We start from the raw sequence: 24258 nt of genomic DNA, 5'->3' as shown, positions 1-24258 counted from the left end.
CATCTCAGTCTCCTCGCTCCCTTCCCACTTCTTGGGTGGAGGCTGAAGTCCCAGTAGCTGAACGGACAGTGCGAATTGCTCCCCCAAACCTCTGCATGGCTACACTCTGGCTCTCGGACCCGGCTGCACACAGCTGCCTGTGCTGGCTCCAAGGCACATCCGACAACACACCCAAACCCCTCCCCCACGGGGTCTAAGCGGAGCCCAGTACAGAGCACCTTTCTGCACAGGGCCAAACCCAGACACAGCTGCAAGCGCAGCTGAAGTTCACACAGAGCCCCTCTCCCAGCCTCATCTGCATAAAAGGGGGGTCGGGGGAGGGAAGGAGGAAGAGAAGGTGTGTGGGGGCACCCACAAAATCCACCCACACTGTCAAGAACTGGAATATCGGCGGAGACGTGAAGCCCCCACGACATGGCTCAGAGCTGAAGTAAACAGTCACCCCTGTGCTGAAAGGTCTGGGGCCAGTGACCAGCCCTCCACTGCAGGGACCAAGTCCAGACAGACACCGTTCCTCCCTCCACCGAGGAGCCAGCACAGCGGCCGCTCCGGGCGCTGCAGGCAGACGGGGAGGCGGCCGTCACCGTCCCTCGCGGGCGTGTGCATTCAGAACTGAACCTGCTGCCGTCCACTCCTGTCTCCGAGGCACCGCTCGGCGAGGGTGCACGGCAGGCAGCACAGGGCTGAGCTACCACCACCACAGACCGGCCAGGCCGGCGTCTCCTGCGCAGGACGCACTCACGTGTGGACTTTGTTCTTTCTTCTTGAATTTGTCATAAAGTGCAACCAACTCCCCTAACCCCACATCCTGCAGGTGTGCCGACAGCTACTAGCAACACCTTTAAACTGCCCAGAGCTTGACCGTTTCATCACTCGGCCGCCGCCCTGCAGCCGCCACCACACGGGCTGCCAGAGCGCGCCTCCCCCGGCACAGCAGGCGGCGTGTCCCTGCTGCCCAGCGAGGAGATGGCGCTGGGCCTCGGCATGAGCCGTTCTCCTGGCTGCGCAGACCGAGTCGAGGAGGTGGGAAGGCCCTGGATGGCCCGCAGGAAGCTCCGCGCCTGGGTCAGCACCCCCGGCTCTCCCTTCTCAGCTCCTGCTCGTTCCTGCTCCAGCCCCCACGCACTCCCAGCTCCCAAACGTGCCGTCGCCTGTCGCTTCCGGCCTCGGCCTCTGCCGCTTCCTGTGCTGAGAAGCACTGCCCACCCGGCCGGGTCTCAATAGGCCACGCAGATGCCAACACTTAAAACTCAGATCCCTCCCCACCCTCTCCCACTACCCCTCCCCAGCCTGTGACAAACAGCCGTGTGCAGACACACGCATCACACACACGCCCACCTCACTATCTGCGCTGCACCAGGCAGAGCGGCGTTGGGCTGGCTCCACCGGGTCCCCAGCACCGCAGGCCGCGACAGGTGGGTGCTCACTCAACACTGGCCGCAAGAGCCAAGGAACTAAGCCCAGGACCCAGGCCATAGCAGCTCTGGGCAGCTGGCTCACCGCCAGCCATCACGCCATTCCCGCCACGGTGCGGGATTGGGGCCTTTCTCCCCGCAGCTCAGCCCCTCCTCCACGGGAAGCCGCCCTGACCGTCTCACACCACGGCCTCCGCCCCTTTGACTCCCAGCCCTGCTCCCGCAGAGCACGTGGCCTGTGTCAGAGTCTCACCCAGCCTCCAGCCCTGACAGGTTGGGTGCCCCCAGCTGTGTCCTCCATGTCGGTGTCTGAAGGTGTACAATTCCCACAGCCAACAGCCTTCAGAGGCCCAGAGAGCGATATCTAGATCGGCTCACAGATCCGCTCACTGGCCTCAAACAGGCCGCGGCAGGGCCCGGCCCCAGCACAGCCCACACTCGCCCAGGCTTCCTCCAATGCCTCTCCCCATCGCCAGGCGGTCCTTTCTGTCCAAGGAGCTGAGCTCACTGTGCTGTCATCTGTCAGGAACTAAACTAGGCCCCGACAGGACTTCCCCAGCGCCCCAGCTCGACTGACTGGGATGCTGGCATTCCGTCATTCAGCCGACAGTTACACAGGGGGCTGTGATGGGCCAGTTCTGTGCTTACAGAGACACTTGGTGAATTCTGCCCTCAAAGCGTCCCCTTGGTACAATGCAGTGAGTGCTGTTAGGTTCCATGGCAGCAAGTGGGGAGGGCCTGACATTCATGGGTGCAGGGCCGAGGGAGCCTGCACGTGAGGGGGCATGGCTGGCACCCAGGGGGTGGGGGTCAGATGGGGTGGTCAGCAGCCTAGGAGGAGAGGGCCAGTGATGTGGGGGACGCTTCCAAGGCCAGGGAACTGGGGGTGGGACGTGCAGGGTGTGGGCAGGGGAGCTCCAGAGCGGCCTCCCGGTGCTCACAGGGCCAGAATGCCTGCCTACAAGCAGAGCTGGTGGTGGGACAGCCATAACAATGAGCCAGCACTAAGGAACAGCTTAACAAATATAAGCAGATCCTTAACATTAAAACTCTTCTCATCTTCAGATTCTACCATTCAGCTCTAACCGGTTTGGCTCAGTGGATAGAGCGTCGGCCTGAGGACTGAAGGGTCCCGGGTTCGATTCCGGCCAAGGGCATGTACCTTGGTTGCAGGCACATCCCCAGTGGGGGGTGTGCAGGAGGCAGCTGATCGATGTTTCTCTCTCATCGATGTTTCTAACTCTCTATCCCTCTCCCTTCCTCTCTGTAAAAAACCAATAAAGTATATATATAAAAGATTCTACCATTCTGAGACACCTATGTCTCATATACAGACAAAAAAGTCAAAGTAACAAAAAAGCATCATCCTAACTAACCCCCACCATAGCCCATCCCTCAGAGTCACCCCGTCCTCTTGTCAACTCATCAAAGGAATGTCCTCCAACGACCTGAATCCCTGTTTCCCCACAACTTCCCGGCGACGCCAAGCGCTCCCCTGCCCGTTTTCCATGATGCACACGCTCCCTTCCCCGTCCTCGGCCCTTTTCGTCCTTCTCCTGGTCCTGTCTGGGCCACGTCCAAATAGGAAAAGTGTCAGGTCAGAGACTGCTGTGTAGGGTCGGCATGGATGACTGACCCGCCTCCCCCTCCCCCTCCCCTCCCCCCCTCCCCCTCCCCCAGAGGAGGGAGGGACTGAGCGGGGGCGGGTCTGAGGAGGGTTTGGTAAAAGGGCTGGAGGCGAACAGGTCAAGGGGACAGGGACTCAAGAGAAGCCTTGAACCAGGTAACAAGCAGGAAGTCAGTCCGGGGGCCTGAAGCCCCGGGGCCTGGGGTGCAGGAAGCAGCTGAGGATGTGGGCGCTCCCTCCCCGCTGCCGAGACCGCCCAGGAGGGCAGAGCCAGCTCCCGGCCGGCAGCCGGCAGCCAGGCCGAGGGCACCTGCGCTGAGGACGGGCCGGGCTCAGAGGCCCGAAGCCCCCCGGAAGCACTCACGGCCTCCTTCTCTCGGTCCATGATCGTCTCCAGCTCCTCGAAGTGCCGTAGCTTGATCTCCAGCTTCTTCATCTGCGTCTCCACCAGGAGCGCCACCAGGGACTTGATCTTCCGCTCCTCCACTGCGGCCAGGTGCTAGGCACAGAGCGGTCACATGGTTACACAGCTGCTTAGGCAGCGCTCGCAGCCTGTGGGTCGCGGCCCCTCTGGCGGTCCAACGACCCTTTCACAGGGGCGCCTCAGACCATCCTGCACGTCAGACATTTACATGACGACTCATCACAGCAGCCACATGACGGTGATGACGTAGCCACGAGAATAATGTTATGGCTGGGTCACAGCACGAGGAGCTGTATTTAAAGGGCCAGAAGGTTGAGAACCGCTGGCTTAGAGAGGAACATGGGCTGAAGCAGCTATTCCTGCAACGTGGGGATCGTGTCATTTAAATGGGGCCCTTCACGCCCCTTTGCATGTTTCTACCGAACATTTACCTCAAGTTAAACCAGCCCTTACACAGGGAAGGAAACCCGTGCCCATCAAGGAGCAGAGGCTGAACCAGGGCCCTGATGGACAAAGAGGAGGACACACGTCCATTTATCACCCCGCACCTCCCACCCTCACCCTACAGCCCGCCCCTCCCTCACCAGCCTCCTCCGTGAGCTGCACGGGCAGGGAAGCACCACTCGGCATTCCCTTGCATTAAACCTGCTAAACATCCGGCGCCTCTTGCTGCTACTCGAGGTTTTGGGAAGCGACGGAGGGTGGTCTACCGAGCTCTGTGTTTCTTGCAGGATCTAGACGGAGCTACAGGCAGGAGGGCTAAATATATATAGGCTTTTGGAGCAAAAGTGAGGGACAATATTGAAAAGAGTCATTTTCCCTTTTCACTGCTGAAAAAGGGAGGCTTTAGGAACACATCGACAGCCATTAACGCTTGCCTCCCTCAACACCCTGCGTCACAGCGATACCACCACCAGCTCACGGGAAGAGGACCAGACTCCGAGCTGCGTGAGGGACGTGCTGCCGCGTGTGACTCTGAATGAGAAACGCACGCACGTGACGCAAACCGGAAAGCTCACCAGGCGCCCAAGAGCGGCGGCTCCCTCTCACGGCGCTGCCTCCTCGGAGGAGACCCGTGGACCAGTTTCTGGATGTTTCCAGGAGCCTGGGGCGCCTAGACTTCTGCTGGCTTTGGCAGGAAATGTTCCCTTTTCTTGAGAATTATGCAGGAATGTGGGAACCTCCCCAGCCGGCAGGAAATGAGGAGCACGAAATTTCAAAACAGAAAGGACCATCAAGTAACAAGAAACACGAAGAGCCCACGGCCTGGACTACCCAGGCCCTAAGCGCAGGGCGTGACCCTAACCCCACGCTGCACCCCGAAGTGCAGGCGCACCACGGATGTCGACTGTCACTGGGAAATACAACTTAAAAAGTCAGTATCAGAAAACGATAAAAATAAAAGACCCACAGCAAGGGACAACTTTGGAAATGTAAGAACATGAGACAACGTGAGAATCCTCAACGAGTTCAAGATCATTATGTTTAAGAAAATGCAGAAAATTGGGTAAAACAGAATTTCGACAGATTTAGAATGTGTGTGTGTGTGTGTGTGTGTGTGTGTGTGTGTGTGTAAGAATGAATAATTGGCTAGAAAATATACTAAATGGAAAAATAACTCAATGATGAAGTTTAAAAGCAGGAGACTTGACGAGCGAAGTGAAAGACAGGCTGACAAAGCTATTCCAGCCGCAGCAGAGTGAAAAGAATCAAAAGGAAACCAGAACCAAAGGTAGGAGACATGCACACCCGGCAAAAGGTGTAACGTTTACGTAAATGGAATCACAAGAAAGGCTAGAAAATGAGAGAGAATCAACAAAGAGATCATGGGTATAAGAGAAACCTGTGTAATTTTATTAACTAATCTCATCCCAATCAATTAAAAACAAAGAGAGATACTGGGGTGAGAATTTCCCACAATAGATGAAACAAATCAACTGAGATATTCGAGAAGCTTAACAATTCCCAAGGAGAGAAAATACAATAAAAATCATCTTAAAGTACAACCCAGTCAGAGAAATAAAAACAAAAAAGAATCTTAAAAGTATGGACTGGAAAGAGCACATGACCCTCAATGAGCTCAGGGCGCGGCACGAAGGCCACGGCCGGCTCAGGGGCAGTTCCAACAGGAAGTGGCATTTGGTTAAATGTTGGGGAAAATGAACTGCCTTGACCCTCTACCCGCTGAACATACACTTCAAACATGAAGGTGAAATCAAGTCCTTTTAAGAGAAACAAAAGTCAAGGCTGCACAGCGAAACGTTCTGAAAAGAGTTCTTTAAACAGGAGGGGAAACCTACCCCATTGAAGAAAACACTGAAATGGAGACAGGAACTGAGCAGCAGTCAGCAGAATCGTGTTCTACCATTAAAGTAGCCAAAGAATTGAGATGAAATTGCAAAATTCAAGAATGCATCATGCAATCATTAGAAAAAACACACTAAAATAACAAAAGTATATGTAATTACCAAGATCGCAAAAGAGAAAAAAGAATTAAAATATTGGATTAATTAAAAACAAAATTTCACACTGGAGGAAATCGGTAAGTAGTACACAGGATGACTATAATAATGTTTTTGCAACGTCTCTGAGTCTATAGTTATTTTCAAAAAGCGGGGGAGGGGAAGCCTGCCAAGACGACACAGTGTCAGGCGGCAGGAGGGGCTGAAGCCGGGTCTGCAGGCTCCACAGGGACCCGAGTGTGTGGACCAGTGGCTGTCCAGGCACATGTTACTCTGCTGCCACATGCAGCCAGGGTGGCGAGAACTTACATTAGTCCTTGATTAGGTGTTTTAAAATGCTCTTCAAGAGTTCTACGTACTCCTTCACCAGCGGTTCTCAACCTGTGGGTCGCAACCCCTTTGGTGGTCGAACGACCCTTTCACAGGGGTCGCCTAAGACCATCCTGCATGTCAGATATTTACATGACGATTCATAACAGGAGCCACATTACAGTTATGAAGTAGTAACGAAAATAATTTTATGGTTGGGTCACATGAGGAACTGTATTTAAAGGGCCAAAAGGTTGAGAACTACTGTCCTACACTGAGCTCTGACACTGACACCCTGTGAATTCCATGTCTGTCCTGCAGGCTGCGCAGCACAGAGTTAGTAGGAAGGGGAGAGGGGAAGCCGGGCTGCTTACTGCCGGTATAACCACGGCTTCGCTATCCCCTGCCTCTGACTTCCATCTGTGACCTGGAAACACGGTACCCACAGGACAGATGTGAGGACTGAGCACAGTGCCGGCCGGACACAGCGGTGCGGACCCTAAGCCGTGACCCCATGCCGCCTGGAGCCTTTGGAAGCCCCGCCTCCACCTATGGCCACTTCAGCACGTCTCCAGGCCAAACTGGAGATGCTAAACAGGCACCAGAACCACCCCAGCCCAAGCACAGGGAGTAGTCATCGGTGTGGGTAGTAACATCTGGGTTTGAGTGGAAACAGGAGGGAAAGCGCATGTTGCACATCACATTTGGCTTTTGTTTTTTATAATATATTTTATTGATTTTTTTACAGAGAGGAAGGGAGAGGGAGAGTTAGAAACATCGATGAGAGAGAAACATCGATCAGCCGCCTCCTGCACACTCCCCACTGGAGATGTGCCCGCAACCCAGGTACATGCCCTTGGCCAGAATCGAACCTGGGACCCTTGAGTCCACAGGCCGACGCTCTATCCACTGAGCCACACCAGTCAGGGCACATTTGGCTTTTTCACTCTTCAGTTCCTAGAAACGATTCTGACCGTCTTTGAACACGTGTCAAACCCGACGATGGCTCCGCTCATCCGGGAAGCGGCCCGCTCCTGTGCTGTCCCCTGGAATCTGCTGTGATGAACTTGGGAACATGCCACGCCTGTCTCCTGTGCTGCCACAGCTGGAGGAAGAGCCTCTTGTTCACGAAACTTCCCGACTCTTCACAGTTTTACTGGTAAGAGATTCTCATCTGAGAGAAGGCACCAGTCATTCCTCTCCTCGAGCAGCACACGCCCTGCTCCAGGGCTAAGAAGTTCTGCCAGTTTCTGGATCTGGTGACCCACACGCACGTCAATCCGGCAGAAAGAGAGGCCTAGAAGCCGGTCCTCCCGGGGCCTCCGGCGACTGCATGGCACCAAGCACTGGGCCAAAGTCGTTAACCCCACGTCTGCTCAGGGGAAACCTTAGAGGACAGGAGACACCTCACTGTGGGCACACATCACGGGGCCGGAGGGAGCCACCAGGCCACCAAGCACGCGTTTCACTGCAGACGCCATGTGTGCCGTCACCTGGCATTTCCATGCTGCTGCTGCTTCTGATAACCTGCCGAGAGACACAGTCTCCAGCTCACACAGCTTCGAGCGAAGCGCAGAGAGCCGAACGCCTCGCCCAGGGGGCGTTCTGAGGAGCGCCTGGAGGGAGAGCGGGCGGTGAGGAAGGTGGCACACGGAGCCCGGACTGGCTGGCTGAGTTTATAAAACAGTTGGGTGTAACTGCTTCCTTCTTAATCCTGTTATTCTTTTTGGCTCTTAAAGATGAGCAACTTAAACCACAATTGGTGCCGAGGTGCTTAAAAAAAGGACAGGTGCCTTTAGAGCGAGCTGCTGGGTGTTGACTGAGACTCTGGGAGCATTTTCAGCGCAGGAGAGCTTCCCAGATGATGGCCCTGGGCTAGCTGTGATCACCAGGCCCCGGCCAGGAGGTCGGGTCTGGTTCTGGAGCTGCTCCGGGCCTGGATTGAGCTGAGACCTGACCGCAGCCTGAGCCTCCCACTCCAGACAAGGAGATGCTGCCTTTGCAGGGGGTGATGGCAGCTGTGGTGGGCGAGGTGTCGCCCTCCGTCTAGGGTGGCCTTTCTGTCCTCGCCTTGAATTTGGGCAGAACCTCTGACCATTTGGGTGGGGAAACATTATGCAGCGTCAGGGAGGGGGTCCAAGCCACAGGACCCCGGCAGTTCTCCTTCCTGTTGCGGGGCTGCTTTCTCTTGGTTCTAAGCTGCCACGTAGAAGTCCAACCATCTGCTACCCCCGCACACGAAGCAGCCAGGTGACTGCGGAGCCGGCTTGTGTGGACAGCCATGCAGCCAGCCAGGGGTCTCGGCTCCGGGCACACGCGTGGCACCATTGGGCCTTCACAGCAGCCCCGCCAGGAGGGCGATACTCAGTGACCCGCCCATGGCACACGGAGCAGGATCTTCCCAGCAGAGCCTGCCCGAGTCTCACCTGTGAAACCATGAGGCACAAGTATGTTCTCAAGCCACCAGGTTGTACAGCAGCCACACAGCAGGGACACGGCTGGGGCTCGGGCTGTAGATTCTGGGGGTCTGGCAGGTGTGGCAAGCAGAGCCTCCCAAACTAAGGGCTGGAGAGCATCCCCCCCCCCACCCCACCCCCGGCCTCACAGATCGGCTTCACAAGGCCTAGGAGGAGTGGTGAGGCCTCAGAGTGGGCACAGAGGTGTGGAATGAAGGAGAATCAGCCCATAAATAGTCAAGGATAAGAAAAAAGGGGACGTTCCGGTGCAGACGGCAGCACAGGAAGAAAGGAAGAAGTAACTTGGTGGGAAGAGGTCAGGTCGGCGTCACCTAAAGCAGATTCCACCTGGTGTCACAGGGGCTTCTATTCGCCACGGAAGGTGAGAGCCAGCAGGGATGCCTGCACGCGAACTGTGACAGTTCCTCCTGTCTTCCAGCGTCACCAGGTAAGAGAAGGCGTCAGCGACAAACGCCCTGCGACCAGTGCTCACCCGGCAAAGCCGTGACTAACGTGGACAGCAAGCATGCGGCCGGCGGGCCGCGGGTTTGACGAGCCTGACGTACGGGGAAGGTCTGCCACCTCAAGACAGAACTTGGGCACCAGGGAGCAAGCACAAGGCGCTTCTGAGGAGCAAGAGAGCCTCTTCCTGCTGTTCCAGAGCGAACACCCAGCTGCCGAGAAGACAAGCCTACGCGGTCGCTTCGGGGACAGGGCAGGGTGGGCAGAACAGTCGGAAAGAAATGTCTGGGTCTCTGCATCTTGGGAGAACGGATCCTGCAGCTGCTGGAAAAAGACAGCATGTTCCGGTTCCTGCAGGGTCCAGTTTAACCCGGCAATAGTTCTGACCGCTCCCTTCCAGCCAAACCTAAACACCCAGACGGGAGGGACCCAGAGCACCAGCCTGAGGTCCTTCTCGCAGCCCCCAGCCTGTCTGCAGGCGGTGTGTGACCCGAGCCTCTCACTGGCTCCCCGCGGGCTCTGGAGCTCGATCCAGAGCCTCTAATGGCCACTCCAAGCCAGACAGTGACAAACAATTAAATTCTGTCACGGAAAACCCTCAATAACAAAGCTGTTTATAGACACAGGAGGAGACGAGAGTAACAGGGTGCGTGGCTAGAGGCCACTGATCACAGCGATCCGAGGGCGTCCTTCCCCTCGTTCCCTGGCGCCCGAGAGGCTGCTGGCGGCGAGCTGCCAGGCCAAGCGCACGAGCCTCATCGCTTCCCAGGTCCGGGGAGCAGGTGCTGTAGAACAGAACCCAAGTCCCCGCTCCGCTCCGGGAAGCAAGCGAGTGCCTGGGAAGAGGAGGCTCTGGGGTGGCCTCCCCTGCCGGGGCCTCTGCCGGGCACGCTCTCTGCAAGGGAGGAGTCACGCTGTGGAAGGAGGTCGGTCGTGAACAGCACACACCTCCTGCCCAGAGCCGCACAGTCAGAGCTATGAGGCCATCGCGTTTCATCAGCCATGAAACACCATGACGTGTCCTCAACGGGTTTACGGGAATCCCCCATTGCAGCTCCTTCTCCGCCACCTGCAGCGAGCGTGCCCGGCGGCACAGAGAGGAGAGCCGCCTCCGAGAGGGGGAGAGTGGCCAGGGAGCCCAGCTGGAAGGGAGAGGCTGGGTGGGTCTGTCTAGAACAGCAAGGAACCTGTCAGGACGACAGGCGAGAAATGACGCTTGAGAGCTGGGAAGAGTCCTGAGCACGAAAACTGCTAAACTCCAGGCCAAAGGGTGTGCGATTCTGGCCTGGGCGGGGCAGGGAGGCGACTGAATACCCGTGACCCAGGTTCTTGTGCTTCCTGCCCGAGCCCATCTAGAGGAGGAGGACTCGGCGGAGACACGCGGAGAAGTGGTGCGGCACCCGGTGGCCTGGGGACTGCAGCCCGTGAGTCTCTGCCAGGGAGGAAGGCTCAGGACGGCCCGACCTGGCATCTGCCAGGACTGCTCTCCACGCGGTCACCTGACACGCACGGAGACTCCCTGGGGGGAACTGGAAGGGGAAAGTGTCTTAAAATGACATGTGCGTGCGGGGAATGTCTTAAAATGCTAAATTAACACAAAGTGAAGGGAATAACATTCTCGTCGCTTCAAGATGCTGTGAAGCCAATACTGTGTTATAAATAGAGAAAACCACCCCCAGAAAAGCTGGCAAATTCAAGGAGAAAAAGAGCTATTTTAGGTCCCCCACCACCCTCCTTCCAGTCTGTAAGAGCAGGATGAAGTCTTTATACAAGGAAACAGATTTTGTCTTAAAAATCACAATATTTCAATCTGGTAGACATTGGAACCACAGTCCAGTCAAGCTCTGCAGGCAAATTAGAGAGACTGCAAATCCCGCCCTCCACCTGCAGCCTGCTCGGCCGTGGGAAGACACGGTGGCCGCAGGGAAGGCGGTCGGTCGCCACAGGACCAGCTGACCAGTCGACCCGCACGCCCCGCCTGCGCAGCTCCTCACCTAGAACACCATGCAAGCACACGGGCCCTGCTCCCGGGTGCGGGGGCTCCTTACACTAGACCGGTGGTTCTCAACCGCCCTAACGCCGCGGCCCTTTAACACAGCTCCTCATGTGGCGACCCCCAACCATAAAGTTATTTTCGCTGCTACTTCATAACTGTAATTTTGCTGCTGTTATGAATCGTCATGTAAATATCTGACATGCAGGATGTATTTTCATTGTGACAAATTGAACATAATTAAAGCACAGTGATTAATCACAAAAACAATATGTAATTATATCTGTGTTTTCCGATGGTCTTAGGCGACCCCTGGGAAAGGGTTGTTCGACCCCCAAAGGGCTTGCGACCCACAGGTTGAGAACCGCTGCTCCAGACGCTCCCAACGAACAGAACACAACACAGCCATTCAGGCGCAAGTGAGCCGGGGGAGGCTGTCGGCAAACCTTGGCTTTGGTGGCAGCTGAGGCGAGAGCAGCTGCGGCGGCCGTGGCTACGTTTCCTTCGGAAATCTCACGCTCTACTTTCTTCCTCCCAATCTCGCTGTCTCTTTCTTTACAAGCATCAGTGAGTTCCTTGTTCTCCTCAGACTCCGTTTCCTCTGGAAGAAATCAGAAGCTGCATCAGTGTGGCCTTTCCACAGCCACCTCACTGCTCACCTCCGCCACTGGCCCCCAGGCCTGACGTCACAAAGGGGTCTCAGTGCCCTGGAAGACGTCTGCGGGGCTGCCCCAAGCACATAAGTGCGCCTCTGTCTGAGACGGGCTTTCTAAACAGGCCCTCTGTCTCCCCTCATCTCTCTCAGCTCTGTGTCGTTCCCTGGGACAGAAAGGAAGATTCAGGCAAAATGTCTGCTCATCGGCCAATGAGGTGCTCTCGGCAGGAAACCAGGACCAAGGGCAGCGCTTCCGCCAGCAACTGCTGGCACTGAACGGAGGCCTGTGTGGCGGCCTCGGTGGCCCATCAGCTCGTCTGTGTACGTGACTGAGAACACGCGGCCCCTGGCACCAGCACCGGCGCTGCCCCAAAGCGAGACGCACGCTGCACATCCACGGCCACGTCAAGAAACAAATCAAAATGGGAAGTCGACTCGACACAATTAGACGGCCCACATTTCTCCCCGTTTCCAGCGACAGAATGAAGTCTAAAGCGTTTCCAGTGTTACCTGACTTGATATCCTCACTAACTTCATTATCCTGTTCCTTCTCGCTGCTCTTTTCATTGTCCCCATCTTGGGCTTTATCACCTTCATCCGGTTCATTTTCCCCTTTGCTTTCTGCCTGAATAGGGCAAAAAAGAAGAGGAGAGTGAGGGGGGGCCAATGTCAGTGATATTGTCATGGAGTAACTAAAGGTTCTGCTATTGCTGACAAGCAGACGAGGTTCAGAAGGGAAAACCTGGAACCAATTAATAACTTCACAGAAATACGTTTCATGCCTCAACACCTGTGTGCTCACAGGACAACACCCCCAGGGACACGGTCCCTGTCTCGTCTGCTGTGAGGCCACGGCCACAAGGCCCTAAGGAACGTCACGGGAATTCATTTCTATGACTTACTGGCTAAACAGAGAAATACTTATTAAATAAATAATCAAATTGTTGTCCAAAAGGGCCAAGAGCATTGAAAATGCACATAATCAGCCAGGAAGCAGGACGAAATGCTGCCGGAAAGGAGAGCTGACAAAGCCTTTCCACAGCCACTTGCTGGTGGTTTGCAGAAAGAGCCACAGCAGAGCACCAGCGAGCAGCTCCGGGGCCAGCAGCTTCAACTCCTCTGCTGGCATCTGGCATCGCTTGCTGATTCAGAAATCCCTGTGGCCCTGGACAAGTAGGTGACACCGTCTGTAAAGTGAGGGACTAGCACTGACTTGACGAGGCTGTTGCAGGAATGAGGCGGACTCGTTACGTACAGTACAAAGCACAGTACTGTAAGAGCCGGAACTAACTTGACTCCCACCCTCTCCTTATCTGCAAACCAGTTAAAACACCGCCTGGGATTAAGGCCCCAAATCCCTCCTGCATCTATTTATTCCAACAGTGATTGGCCGACTGCTCACCACGAGCCCCTGGCCTTGAAGAGGCTGTAGAGTCTGGTGCGCCCAGCTCACCCCGCACTCAGGACCTCGGATGTGAGACGGGGATCGGGTCACGAACACTCTGGGCCCTTTGACTGCCTCCCCTCCCAGGTGGAAATTCGATTCCCTAGCCTCCATTCCATTCTTTCTGGCTCTACCTGCTCTTTAAAATCTACCTCAAATGTCACCTTCTCACCAAGTCTTTTCTAAATATTTTCTTCTGGCAGTTCACTCTCTCAGAAAATCCCAGATACTATATAATTCTCTTCTGGCACAAGGATAGGACTTAAACCCCACAATTCAATATTCTTAAGAACGACAACTCTTATATTCATAGTCCCAGCTGTGCCTGAAGGGGTTGGCACAAAAGAAGAGGTTGGGAGTGGATAAATCTTTGCAGGAATAAATGAAAAATGTCCTGTATTATGCTCTGTGAGAACCATACCTTAACCAGCAAAGTCCAAATGCTGACAGTTATTTAGTCTCCTGAGAGGGACTGAGAGATCAGAATAAACGCAAACCGTGACGCTCTGAAAGGCTCCTCCGTGGCTGTTCTACTGGGGAAGAACTCAAACAGAATTCACCTTTTCCGGCTGCTGACCATCAGCTTCTGTTTCCATTTTTTCCTCTTCAGCTCCTTCTACAAACAAAAGAGTAAGAACAAGTCATACAACATAGAAAAAGGGAACGGCCATCACAGAGCTGTGAGAGTGGCGGGGACGCCGCACACAGGGCCAGGGCCGAGTCTGACGGCCGCGGGGCTGGCAGAAAAAGCCCGGCACACAGCAACACACACTTTGTGACCTGTTAACTCAAAGGCCAAAAACAGGTGCTCGAGTCAGAGCAGCCGCCAACCAGGGAGGGTGAGGCAGCCCGGGGGGAGGGTGAGGCGAAGGGGGGGGGGCGGGGCTGTTTCTTGATCTTAGGGCTGTTCTGCTTGTGAAACGCAATGAGCTGCCCATCGAGGAGCCCAGTTCAAAAATTTTTAAGTAAAATAGGCCCCAAAATGTTGTTTTTCTTGAACAGGCATGAGCACAGCACATATCCTATTGGGAGACAGGCGCTGGGGAAGCTGCTGCACGAGGTGCTCTCTGAACCTGACCGGGCTTTTAACTTTCCAGTTCCAGTTCCATTCCATATGGTCTTAACTTCCAGAGTGCAGCACAGCGGTCAGACTTTACATAACGTGCAAAGTGGAAAAGTACGAAGGCTTCCCAACTTGCCTGTCAGCCTTGCTCAGGGGCCTCACTAATCCTCTCCGCATCGTTCCAATTTCAGTACGTGGGCTGCTGAGGCCAGCACAATTCCAGGACTTTATACAAAAACAAGTACTGCCCACAAGTTAAATATATTACCCTCAAGTAAACAATAAGACTAACAGCATTTATCCTCAATGAGACTACGTAGATACTTACACCAAGGTTTAATACGGACTAACACTGTTAATAGGAAAATCCCCTTTTTCTAACCCTTGGGAATGAATGAGATCAGATGATCTTGCCCCCAGAGTTCAGGCTGGCTAGGAGCTCCCAGACACATAGTATTTGGGACACTGAGTCTCACATGAAGCAGAAGAGCTTTTACGGATCACCACCTTGCCCCACATGCCCAAAGCCTGCAATACCAGAGGTGGGATGAAGTATGACAGAAGGAGGGCTGGTCACGTGACAGCTCAGCGCCAGAAAGCCGTGCCCTGGCCCGGCCAGGTGCAGGGCAGGGGCAGGACGCCGGGAGGGCCTTCCACACAGAGCAGCACAGGGAGCCGGTGTGACCTCAGGCCGGCGGCAGCCCTGGGCTTCCAGCAGCAGATCCTCTGCAGGCAGTTTCTCCATCTTAATTTTAGCCAAAGCGACGTCCAAGTGACGAGCTCCCAGAGTGCAAACACCAAGAAAGAAACGCACCAACATGGACACGTTCACCGACAGGTTCGGAATCCAAGGGCACCAACAGGCGGTGCATCAGACCCGACTCTCCAACAGCCGTGGTGCGATGTGCAAGTAAATAAAAGAGAGGATCCCCAAGATGGCTAATCAACAGGAGAATGTGAGCTAACCCAAGGTTTAAAACACAATCAGAAGACGCAAGCAGTGTAAACACGGTGGGGGGAGAATTACAAAACTGGAACGCACACCTCAAGAAATGACCGCGCACAGGACAAGAGGGTGGAACCACAGAAGCTCGGAAAGTGAGTCCGGGGAATGGCTGCCTCCGTGGCATCGGCCACTGCAAGGTAACAACAGAGCGTCAGGAAGCCCGGGCGCGGGGCTCAGTGGCTGAGCCTCGACCTTTGAACCAGGAGGCCAGGTCAGGGCGCAGGCCCAGGGTGCGGGCTCGACCCCCAGTGGGGGGCGTGCAGGAGGCAGCTGACCCATGACTCTCTCTCATCACTGATGTTTCTCTCCCTCTCACACCTCCCCTACCTCTCGGGGGGTGGGGGTGGAATAGAGCATTGTTAGAAATAGAGTAACAACATAATGAAGAAAAGGTTTAATTTACCAGAGAATCATTAATTTTTTAGACTTTTAAGAACCTAATAAAAGAATGTCAACAGAACGCAGGGAGAAAATGAGAACGTACATCATAGTGGGGGGAGGGGGTGAAGATACTTCTCTCAATTGCGAGATACAGGCATGTGGACAGAGCACGATGGGGCGCATGCCTATGTGTAGAATTCTGCACCCACCAATTAGAGGATGCACAATACACATTACTTTCAGCTCACACAAAGCACTTAATAAATACTGATCACAAATTAGGTCATAAAACAAGTTTTCGTCTTCTCAGGGAGGAAGGGAACGAGGCCAGGCCGGGAGCTGCCTCTGCCCTTGTCAGGCCCCGCCCTGCAGCAAAGGCCACGCATCCCACAAAGCCCCCCCGCCCCCCGCCCCCCCCCCCCCCCCCCGGGCCCACGAGCCCTGCAAACACTGTGCGGGCCCCAACCTCCCTCTGCCCTTGTCAGGCCCCGCCCTGCAGCAAAGGCCACGCATCCCACAAAGCCCCCCCCCCCCCCCCCCCCGCCCCGGGCCCACAAGCCCTGCAAACACTGTGCGGGCCCCAACCTCCCTCTGCAGGCTGCTCCTTCTCCCCCAGCTGCACTGGCTATCGCGGCCAGCCTGGGGTACCTCCCTCCCTCCAACCGCCTCCCATTTCCGACCCCGCGCCTTTGTGCACTCTGCTCTACAGAACCGAATGCTTCTCCGATCTGGCTCAGTGACATCCCAAACCTCTTTTTCAACATTCAGCTCAAACCCGACTTCCTTTGTAGTCTTCCTCATCTAAAATTACATGTCCCCTTGTGTTAACTCTCACAGCATTTCCTGTGTACAGTCCTCCTGGGACAATTAATACCATGCTCTGCATTATACCCTAACCATCAAATACTAAATTATTTTTCCATGTACATATAACTCATCATAAAAACAGCCCCAATTTTTACTTGTGTTTTATATAATTGCGGAACAGCAGATCTATATAAAGTAACCAAAATGCCTGATTTGATCAAATAGTCCCCAAAAGGCAGAAAATCGTATGATATAGTGGAAGCCAATTTCTTCCTAAAAATACACATCCTACAATCTAATAAAAAGAGTCCTCAGGCAAGTCACTGAAATCCTACCCAGCATCAGCGAGTCTTCAGAGGTGAAATGTCCATGACGAGTTGCTCAGAAGTTTGACTCTGTATTTCAGTGCCTTTTGAAACAGAACTGAAAGAGCCCTTCAGAGGGGACGTGACCAGAGCAGCCCATTCCACAGGATGTGCGTCTGGAGAATGGATACTGACCCACTGCTTTGGTTCACAGCCTAGTGTGCCTTCACACAGGGGTCTCAGAAGTGCCTGTTACAGATGTGATTGAATCTCCCTGCTGAGGAGAATGAGGCATTTAGGTCCATGAACAGCACCGGAGGCGAGAATGGCCACAGTCACTCTGGGCTTGAAGTCCAGCATCGTCACTGCCAGGACCTCGGCATCGCCTGAAGGACTAGAGGCGGGCGAGGCCTTCACCTTCTTGGACACCAGAACTATCAGCGGCGTTCCTCTAGGGCAAGCATGTCAAACTCACAGGCTACCAGGGCCAAATAAACAAGGTGTAAGTGTCTGTGGCCACAAAAAACAGGCTTCAATTTTCATAGAAACATATTTATTTCAATAGAGACATGCTGAATACAAAGGGCTGACATAAACAAGTAATCGTTAACATAAAATAATAGAACATTTTAATAAAAATTAATATTTTGCTTGAACATTAACTTGCCAGACACTGAATAACTGAACAAATTAATAAGCATAACGCAAATAAACCTATTTTCCTTTTTCTCCAAAAGCGAACTATTTCCTGTTGCGCACACTTAACAAGTGAGGCCGAGGGAGACTAACGGCCTGGCCATCGGTGGCTAAAACATTCGCTGCTGGTGTTCGTGGGGAGCAATGGTGCGCCTGCGCGTAAGGGAAGTGAATGCAACACGACTGCCGTCATCAGTCATTAGCGAACACTGCAGTTCGTTATTAATTATGTATAACAGGATATCGTAAAAATTAAGTTACAAAATTGTTATTGAAACTTTTCTCACATACTGTTACATTGGCTGGGCTGCAGATACTCACCGTGGGCTGCGAGTTTGACACGCTTGCTCTCTGGCACAAGGTGCCTCCATGGAGCTCAGTGGACAAGCCACTTATTGGTATAAAAGCATCAATTACCTTAATCTCTCAAAAAAATAAAAATAAAACCAATACTTGAGGTCAGAAAACATAAATGAGGGTTTTATTTTTATTTTTTTAAAATATATTTTATTGATATTTTACAGAGAGGAAAGGAGAGGGATAGAGAGTTAGATACATCAATGAGAAAGAAACATCGATCAGCTGCCTCCTGCACACCTCCTACTGGGGATGTGCCCGCAACCAAGGTACATGTCCTTGACCGGAATCGAACCTGGGACCCTTGAGTCCGCAGGCCGACGCTCTATCCACTGAGCCAAACCGGTCAGGGCCATAAATGAGGGTTTTAATAATAAGTCTTCCCAGACTTCTGACAGGCCCTTGAATATTCATGCACATTCCACCTGGGGAGGGGGGACCCACAAAGGGGCTAAGGTTGATCGTGTTATGATAGTTATGTAGGAAAATGTCCTTATTCCTGGGAGATGCAAGCGGAATTATTTTGGGTGCAAAGAATCATGACGTCTCCAACTTACTTTGAAATAATTCATGAAAAATAAAAGTCATTAATTTAGATTGCTCAGAGATTACATGGCAAAGCTGGACCTGGCCGGTGGCATAGATTTCCCTGTGCTTATCCTATCAACATTTCAGAATGTTTGGCCACAAGCAAGCAGGTTATCAGAAAGGCTATTTTGTACTGAACATAAACTGTAATTGAAAAAAAAAGAAAGGCTGTTTCGACGCCAGGTCAAGTAAAGAAAAATTTAGTAAAACTCTTTAATAAAAGCCTTAGTGATAGAGTAAAAACATTATCTTTGCTATTTAAATATATTACATTGTTGTTTTGAAGTAGATACCAATTTAACAACTACCAAATGGGCCTATCCTCACCCTAGTAGAATGGAACTTTACAACACAGGTGAGCCCTGACATTCTTGGGCTCAAACCCCTCCACAGGCCGCCCTCACCTCGAGTAGACATCACCGCCTGACCACAGCCCCGAGGCCCCCCCATCTCCCATGACCGCCTCCACCCACAGTCCAGCTCCCGGCCAGGCCCCCCCCTCCCCAGTGTCTGGAACACTGACCTCAGAGGACGACATGGCTCCCTCCCTCGCCTCATTTACATCTTCGCTCAAACGTCACTTTTTGGTTAACATTTTCTGACCAATTAAAACTGCACTTGTATCCCCCCCAACCCCTGGTTTATTTTTCAACACACCACCTGTCAACCAACATACTCCTTCTACATATCTGAATTTAATCAATGCATCCTAGAAGTTTTACACATTGGGTACCCACACATCACTGCCTCTGAATTATAAAGTCTATGAGACAGGAACTTTGATCTTCTTTGTTTACCAGCGCCCTGGCACCTACCATGAAAACCATGACAACACAACCCATTTATCCCAGTGAATTACATGAAAAAGAAAGACTATCTGAAGTCTAACCTCCCATCCAAGAACACTGTGTGTCACAGGCTCCTGCACTGAATCACGACGACGCAGCTCTGCTGTGGGTTTCTCAGCACTTGATCTCCTAGAGCTGCTCTTCCTGGCTCATCTGCCTCTTCCCATGCAGAGCTCGGTTTCCGGGGGTTGGGTCTTTTTCTACTGTATCCCCACAGCATCTGCGGCAGCCCAGGACGGAGCCCAGGACGACGGAGCCGGCAGCCCAGGACGGAGCCCAGGACGACGGAGCCGTGGCACAGGACTCTGTCGTGCTTGCTCAATGAGTGGGAAGCACACAAACATACCCACGCTGTGTACTTCTGGGGTGCTACAGTGAAAAGAGGTTGAGCTCTGGGGTCAGAGTGATTTAAGTGCATGATGTAGCCCAGATTTTTATAAGTCTATGTAACCTGCCAACACCTTAGACTCCTTGCTTTTAACAACACAAACAATGCCAGTCCTTCCAAATGGTTCTCCTGAAAAGAAAGTTAAATTACCAACCAGAAAAGCCCTGTGTATGATGACAAATACGAGCGCTCAGGAAGAAACGCTGGTGTCCGGAACTTCTGAAAACAATTCAAATTCTCTTCCTATCTTCTCTCTTAACTCCCCCACCTCCCCCTAGGACCAAGGGCACATAACCTCCAGCAATATTCCTATTAACTGCAAAAGGCCTCAAATAGCGACGTCACCTTTTCTATCCATAGAGTGGTCTCTGGCCAAAGAGAGCAAGAACTGTGCGAGTTTAGAGAAACCAGCGGACATTGGTGAATGACTCTAGGCCCTTGGCGACTGAAGAGGCCCTTTCTGTTAAGCTAATGCTCTTTTCCTAATTAATTCCCATATAAAGTCCCCTAGTAAAGGCAACAAAGTGTTTCAAGCCTGGTGCTTACATATCTTTACTTTTATTTCACCAAATGCTCCCTCCAATCCAAATCCACAATGAAAAGTTAAGATAGGTTAATGAGAGAAATCCAAAAAAGTCTTGTATTTCATGAGGACACTTGAATTTTTTTCCTATATTATTATTTGACCATTATAAGAAGTTAACAGGTGTAACATAGTAAGGTAAGCATCACAATAAAAAGTATACTCTGCAGCGTGCAATATTTAAAGTACAACAGTCTCTTGATAAGGAAGATTCTACATCATTCTGTCAAGTCAGTGTGCTACAACGATAAGGCGCTATTTTGTGAGTCAACATGTAAACATTGCCCTTCCTGGCTTTGAACTTCCCGCGGAGTGTGCTTCTGAGAGAAAGGAGGTGCTGACTGCCCGCAACAACCTGAGCCTGTCACAGGGAGTGGTCTGCTGCGTCCTGATCGAGTCTATGAGTTACAGCCCCTGTATGTTACTCATACAGTCTATGAGTAACAACAACAGGCCAGCATTAGGTATAGGATCCGTTTACAGCTCATTCGGAAACGTTCATGTCACACTCGTCTCTTCCTCAGCCCGCTCTGTTGCAACAGCTCCTGAGCGCACACTGCACGCTGGGAGGCTCCCGACGGCCCCTGCAGATGCTGGAAGATTTTAGCCCCCCCCCCCCTTCACAGTCACCCTGCAGCCTGGCCGGCCCTGCACACTGCAGAAACCACACCTTCCCCCTCAGTGAGGGGACCCAGCACCAAGGGACTGCGTGGCTACATTTTTCCTCGGTCCTCTTTGTTTTAAATCCCACTAAACCAGAAATGGCTTAACTTACAACCTGTTTCTTAACCACTAACGCTCCTGGCATCATCTACCAAAATTGTTAAGCAGATTCACATGGAAAAATACCTCCCTGATTCTGCAAAGCACAGACGCTTCTTTGAAATAAAAAGCAGCTCTGCCAATCCTTCCAATCCATGCCCACAGGGAACCCAAAGGCCCGCAGCGAAGGAGCCAAAACACACACAAACGCCTGGGCGGAAGGCAGGCTTTTCCCAGGCTGTCAATAGCCCGGGTCCCGCCTCCACTGGGCCTGCCTATGGTGCAGAATCAGCAAGAAGCCGAGGGATGTGGCCGGGCTTGCTAATTGGTCTCCACCTCAGAGAAAGGAAAACCAGTGAGTTTCCACCTAAGAAATACGGCAAAAACGCTAAGTTGGTTTTTAATCGAAAGGGTTGGTATCCAGATTAGTAACCAAAGTTAGGAACACCTAGGCCACGAACTGGTCCTGAGGGAGAGGGAGCAGGGAGGCCAATCGGAAAAGCCGTTTCCTGCCTCCACAATGAGGCTGCTCGACGGACACTTCACGAGGGAACACCAGGGCAGGCCCGATGCCAACTCCTGGGAAGCGTGAGGCTCCAGGCTCACATCACCCAGAGCAGAGCACCAGGAGTGCAGACTGTGCCGTGTGGAGGGCGCTGGCCGGCAAGTTTGCTTTTCATGTCATGTTATGTTTATTTTAAAAAATGAAAAAGACAAAAAAAATTATTGCAGCTGAAGTACACAATTAGGGCAAAGATGGAACTAATTAGGCAAGATGCCAGCAAATCTTTAGCTTGAGTTACTTATCAGAAATTGTTTCATAATGAACGAAAAGAAGAAAACCACAATGTAAGAAACACTGGGAATGCACTACTGCTAATTGTATCTAAAATAGTATTTTTAGCCCTGGCTGGTTTGGCTCGGTGTATAGAGCGTCAGCCTGCGGACTGAAGGGTCCTGGGTTCGATTCCGGTCAAAGGCACATGCCCGGGTTGTGGGTTCAGTCCCCAGTAGGGGGTGTGCAGGGGGTAACCGATCAATGATTCTCTCTCATCATTGATGTTTCTATCTCTCTCTCCCTCTCCCTTCCTCTCTGAAATCAACAAATATATGTATGTATACAAAAAGTACTATTTTCACATGGTTTGTAAACAACCCTCTTACATAGGAACGCTTCCCATTTGAAAAGCCAGGTATTGCTTATGAAGCTACTCTATTAAAATTTCACTTCTCTTCAAGATTGATTAAACAAAACTAGATCATTAAAAGTCCTTGCGCCGGAACCGGTTTGGCTCAGTGGATGGAGCGTGGGCCTGCGAACTGAAAGGTCCCAGGTTTGATTCTGGTCAAGGGCATGTACCTGGGTTGTGTACACATCCCTGGTGGGGGATATGCAGGAGGCGGCTGATCGATGTTTCTCTCTCATCGATGTTTCTGACTGTCTATCTCTCTCCCTTCCTCTTTAAAAAAATCAATAAAATATATTTAAAAAAAAAAAACTTTAAAAAAAAATAAAATAAAAGTCCTTGCGTAAAGAAACTGAAGACAACCTAAATCGTGGGAAGACATCCTATGTTCATTGACAAGAAGAATATCGCTGAGATGACAACACTCCCCAAATTGAATGCAAATCAAAGTCACAATGACATGCCACTCACACCCACTAGGCGGTTATCACAAAGAAGGGAGGGGAACGGTGTTGGTGAGGATGTGGAGAAACCAGAACCTTTCTAAATGGCTGGTGGGAACAAAATGTTACCACCACCATGGGAAACAGCAGAGTTCTTCCAAGTTACACACACAATCCAGCAATTCCAGTCCGAGGGGCCCAGAAGCGAAAACCTATGCTCACATGTGAGAGGCACACCAACGCTCGTGGCAGCATCATTCACAGCAAGGAGACGGTGAGCTGTGGCGCACCCACCAGGGATCAGTGCTCAGCAAGGAGACACCGCAGGGCTGATTTCCACAGCAGGAAGGCGCTCTGACAACATCCCGCAAAGGGAAGGAGCCAGACGCAAGGCCATGTGCTGTGTGACTTCGTCGAGAGGAAAGGCCCAGAAGAGGCAAGTCCAGGACAGAAAGCAGGCTGGTGGCCACAGGCTGAGAGGACGGAAGGGGAGTGGCTGCTCGACTTAACGTGGGATTTTGTTTTGGGACGATGAGAATGGCGGCTGGTAAGACTGTGAACATACCAGAAGCCACTGGATCATATCCTCTAAGTGGTTAAAATAGAGAATTTTATGTTGTACGAATTTTGCCTCAATTTAAAAAAACAACGAGAAGGAGAACCAAGATGGCGGCATAGGTTAACGCCGGAGTTTGCTGCCTTGAAAAACTACTTCAAAAGTGAAACCAAAAAACGGAAGGGACATCACCCAGAACCACAGGAACGCTGGCTGAGTGGAAGTCCTACAACTAGGAGGAAAGAGAAACGCATACGGACACTCAGAGGAGGCGCAGTGCTGAAGTCAAATTCTGAGGTGCGGAGTGCGCAGAGCGGGCTGGCGGCGGAGGGCGCGGTTGGCGTTTTCAATCGGGAGGGAGTCGCAGACCCTGAGCTCCAGATCCGGGCGAGTCTTTAGGGACCCAGACTCAAACGGGAGAAGCGGGACTGTCTGGCTTTGGTCAGAGCGAGTGCAGCTTTCTCTCCGAGGTTTGCAGCGGGTGCTGGGACTCAGAGAGGCAGAGCCCCTGGGGACAGGACTGAGAGCGGCCATAACTGCTCTCTCCAGCCCACCCTGTTGATCCTGTGCGACCCGCCCCGCCCAAGCCCTGCACAGAGGCATTTGCCGGATAGCCTCAGGCAAAGGCTAGATTAGCACCTCCCTAGAGGACAGAAGTTCTCTCACTGCAGACACAGCTGATTCTCATAGCCACTTGGCCTGGAGGTCAAACCCTCCCTGGTATTAGCTACAACAATCAAGGTTTATAAGACTGCGCACAAAGACCACTAGGGAGTGCACCAAGGAAGCATAACAAAATGCGGAGACAAAGAAACAGGACAAAATTGTCAATGGAAGATCTAGAGTTCAGAACCACACTTTTAAGGTCTCTCAAGAACTGTTTAGAAGCCGCCGATAAACTTAATGAGATCTACAAGAAAACTAATGAGACCCTCGATCGTATATTGGGGAACCACCTAGAAATTAAGCATACACGGACTGAAATAACGAATATTATACAGACTCCCGACAGCAGACCAGAGGAGCTCAAGAATCAAGTCA

The 24258-nt window shown here is 52.4% G+C and overlaps 1 protein-coding gene across 1 annotated transcript in view; it reads right to left on the bottom strand.

The window, feature by feature from the left end:
• SMARCC1 (SWI/SNF related BAF chromatin remodeling complex subunit C1) overlaps positions 1–24258 on the bottom strand; it is a 90659-nt gene that overhangs the window by 14303 nt on the left and 52098 nt on the right. Inside the window, exons 22-25 of the mRNA XM_081106327.1 lie at positions 13808–13863; positions 12314–12428; positions 11595–11749; positions 3407–3541 (exon numbers count right to left, since the gene is read on the bottom strand). Coding sequence (XP_080962453.1) covers positions 3407–3541; positions 11595–11749; positions 12314–12428; positions 13808–13863 — 461 coding nt within the window. The remainder of the gene's footprint in view (positions 1–3406; positions 3542–11594; positions 11750–12313; positions 12429–13807; positions 13864–24258) is intronic.

This window comes from Myotis nattereri (assembly GCF_964212035.1).
Source record: "Myotis nattereri genome assembly, chromosome: 14".
In the NCBI taxonomy this organism is placed as follows: domain Eukaryota; kingdom Metazoa; phylum Chordata; class Mammalia; order Chiroptera; family Vespertilionidae; genus Myotis; species Myotis nattereri.
Note: the sequence above shows the minus strand (reverse complement) of the source record. Positions and strands in the feature narration are given on the sequence as shown.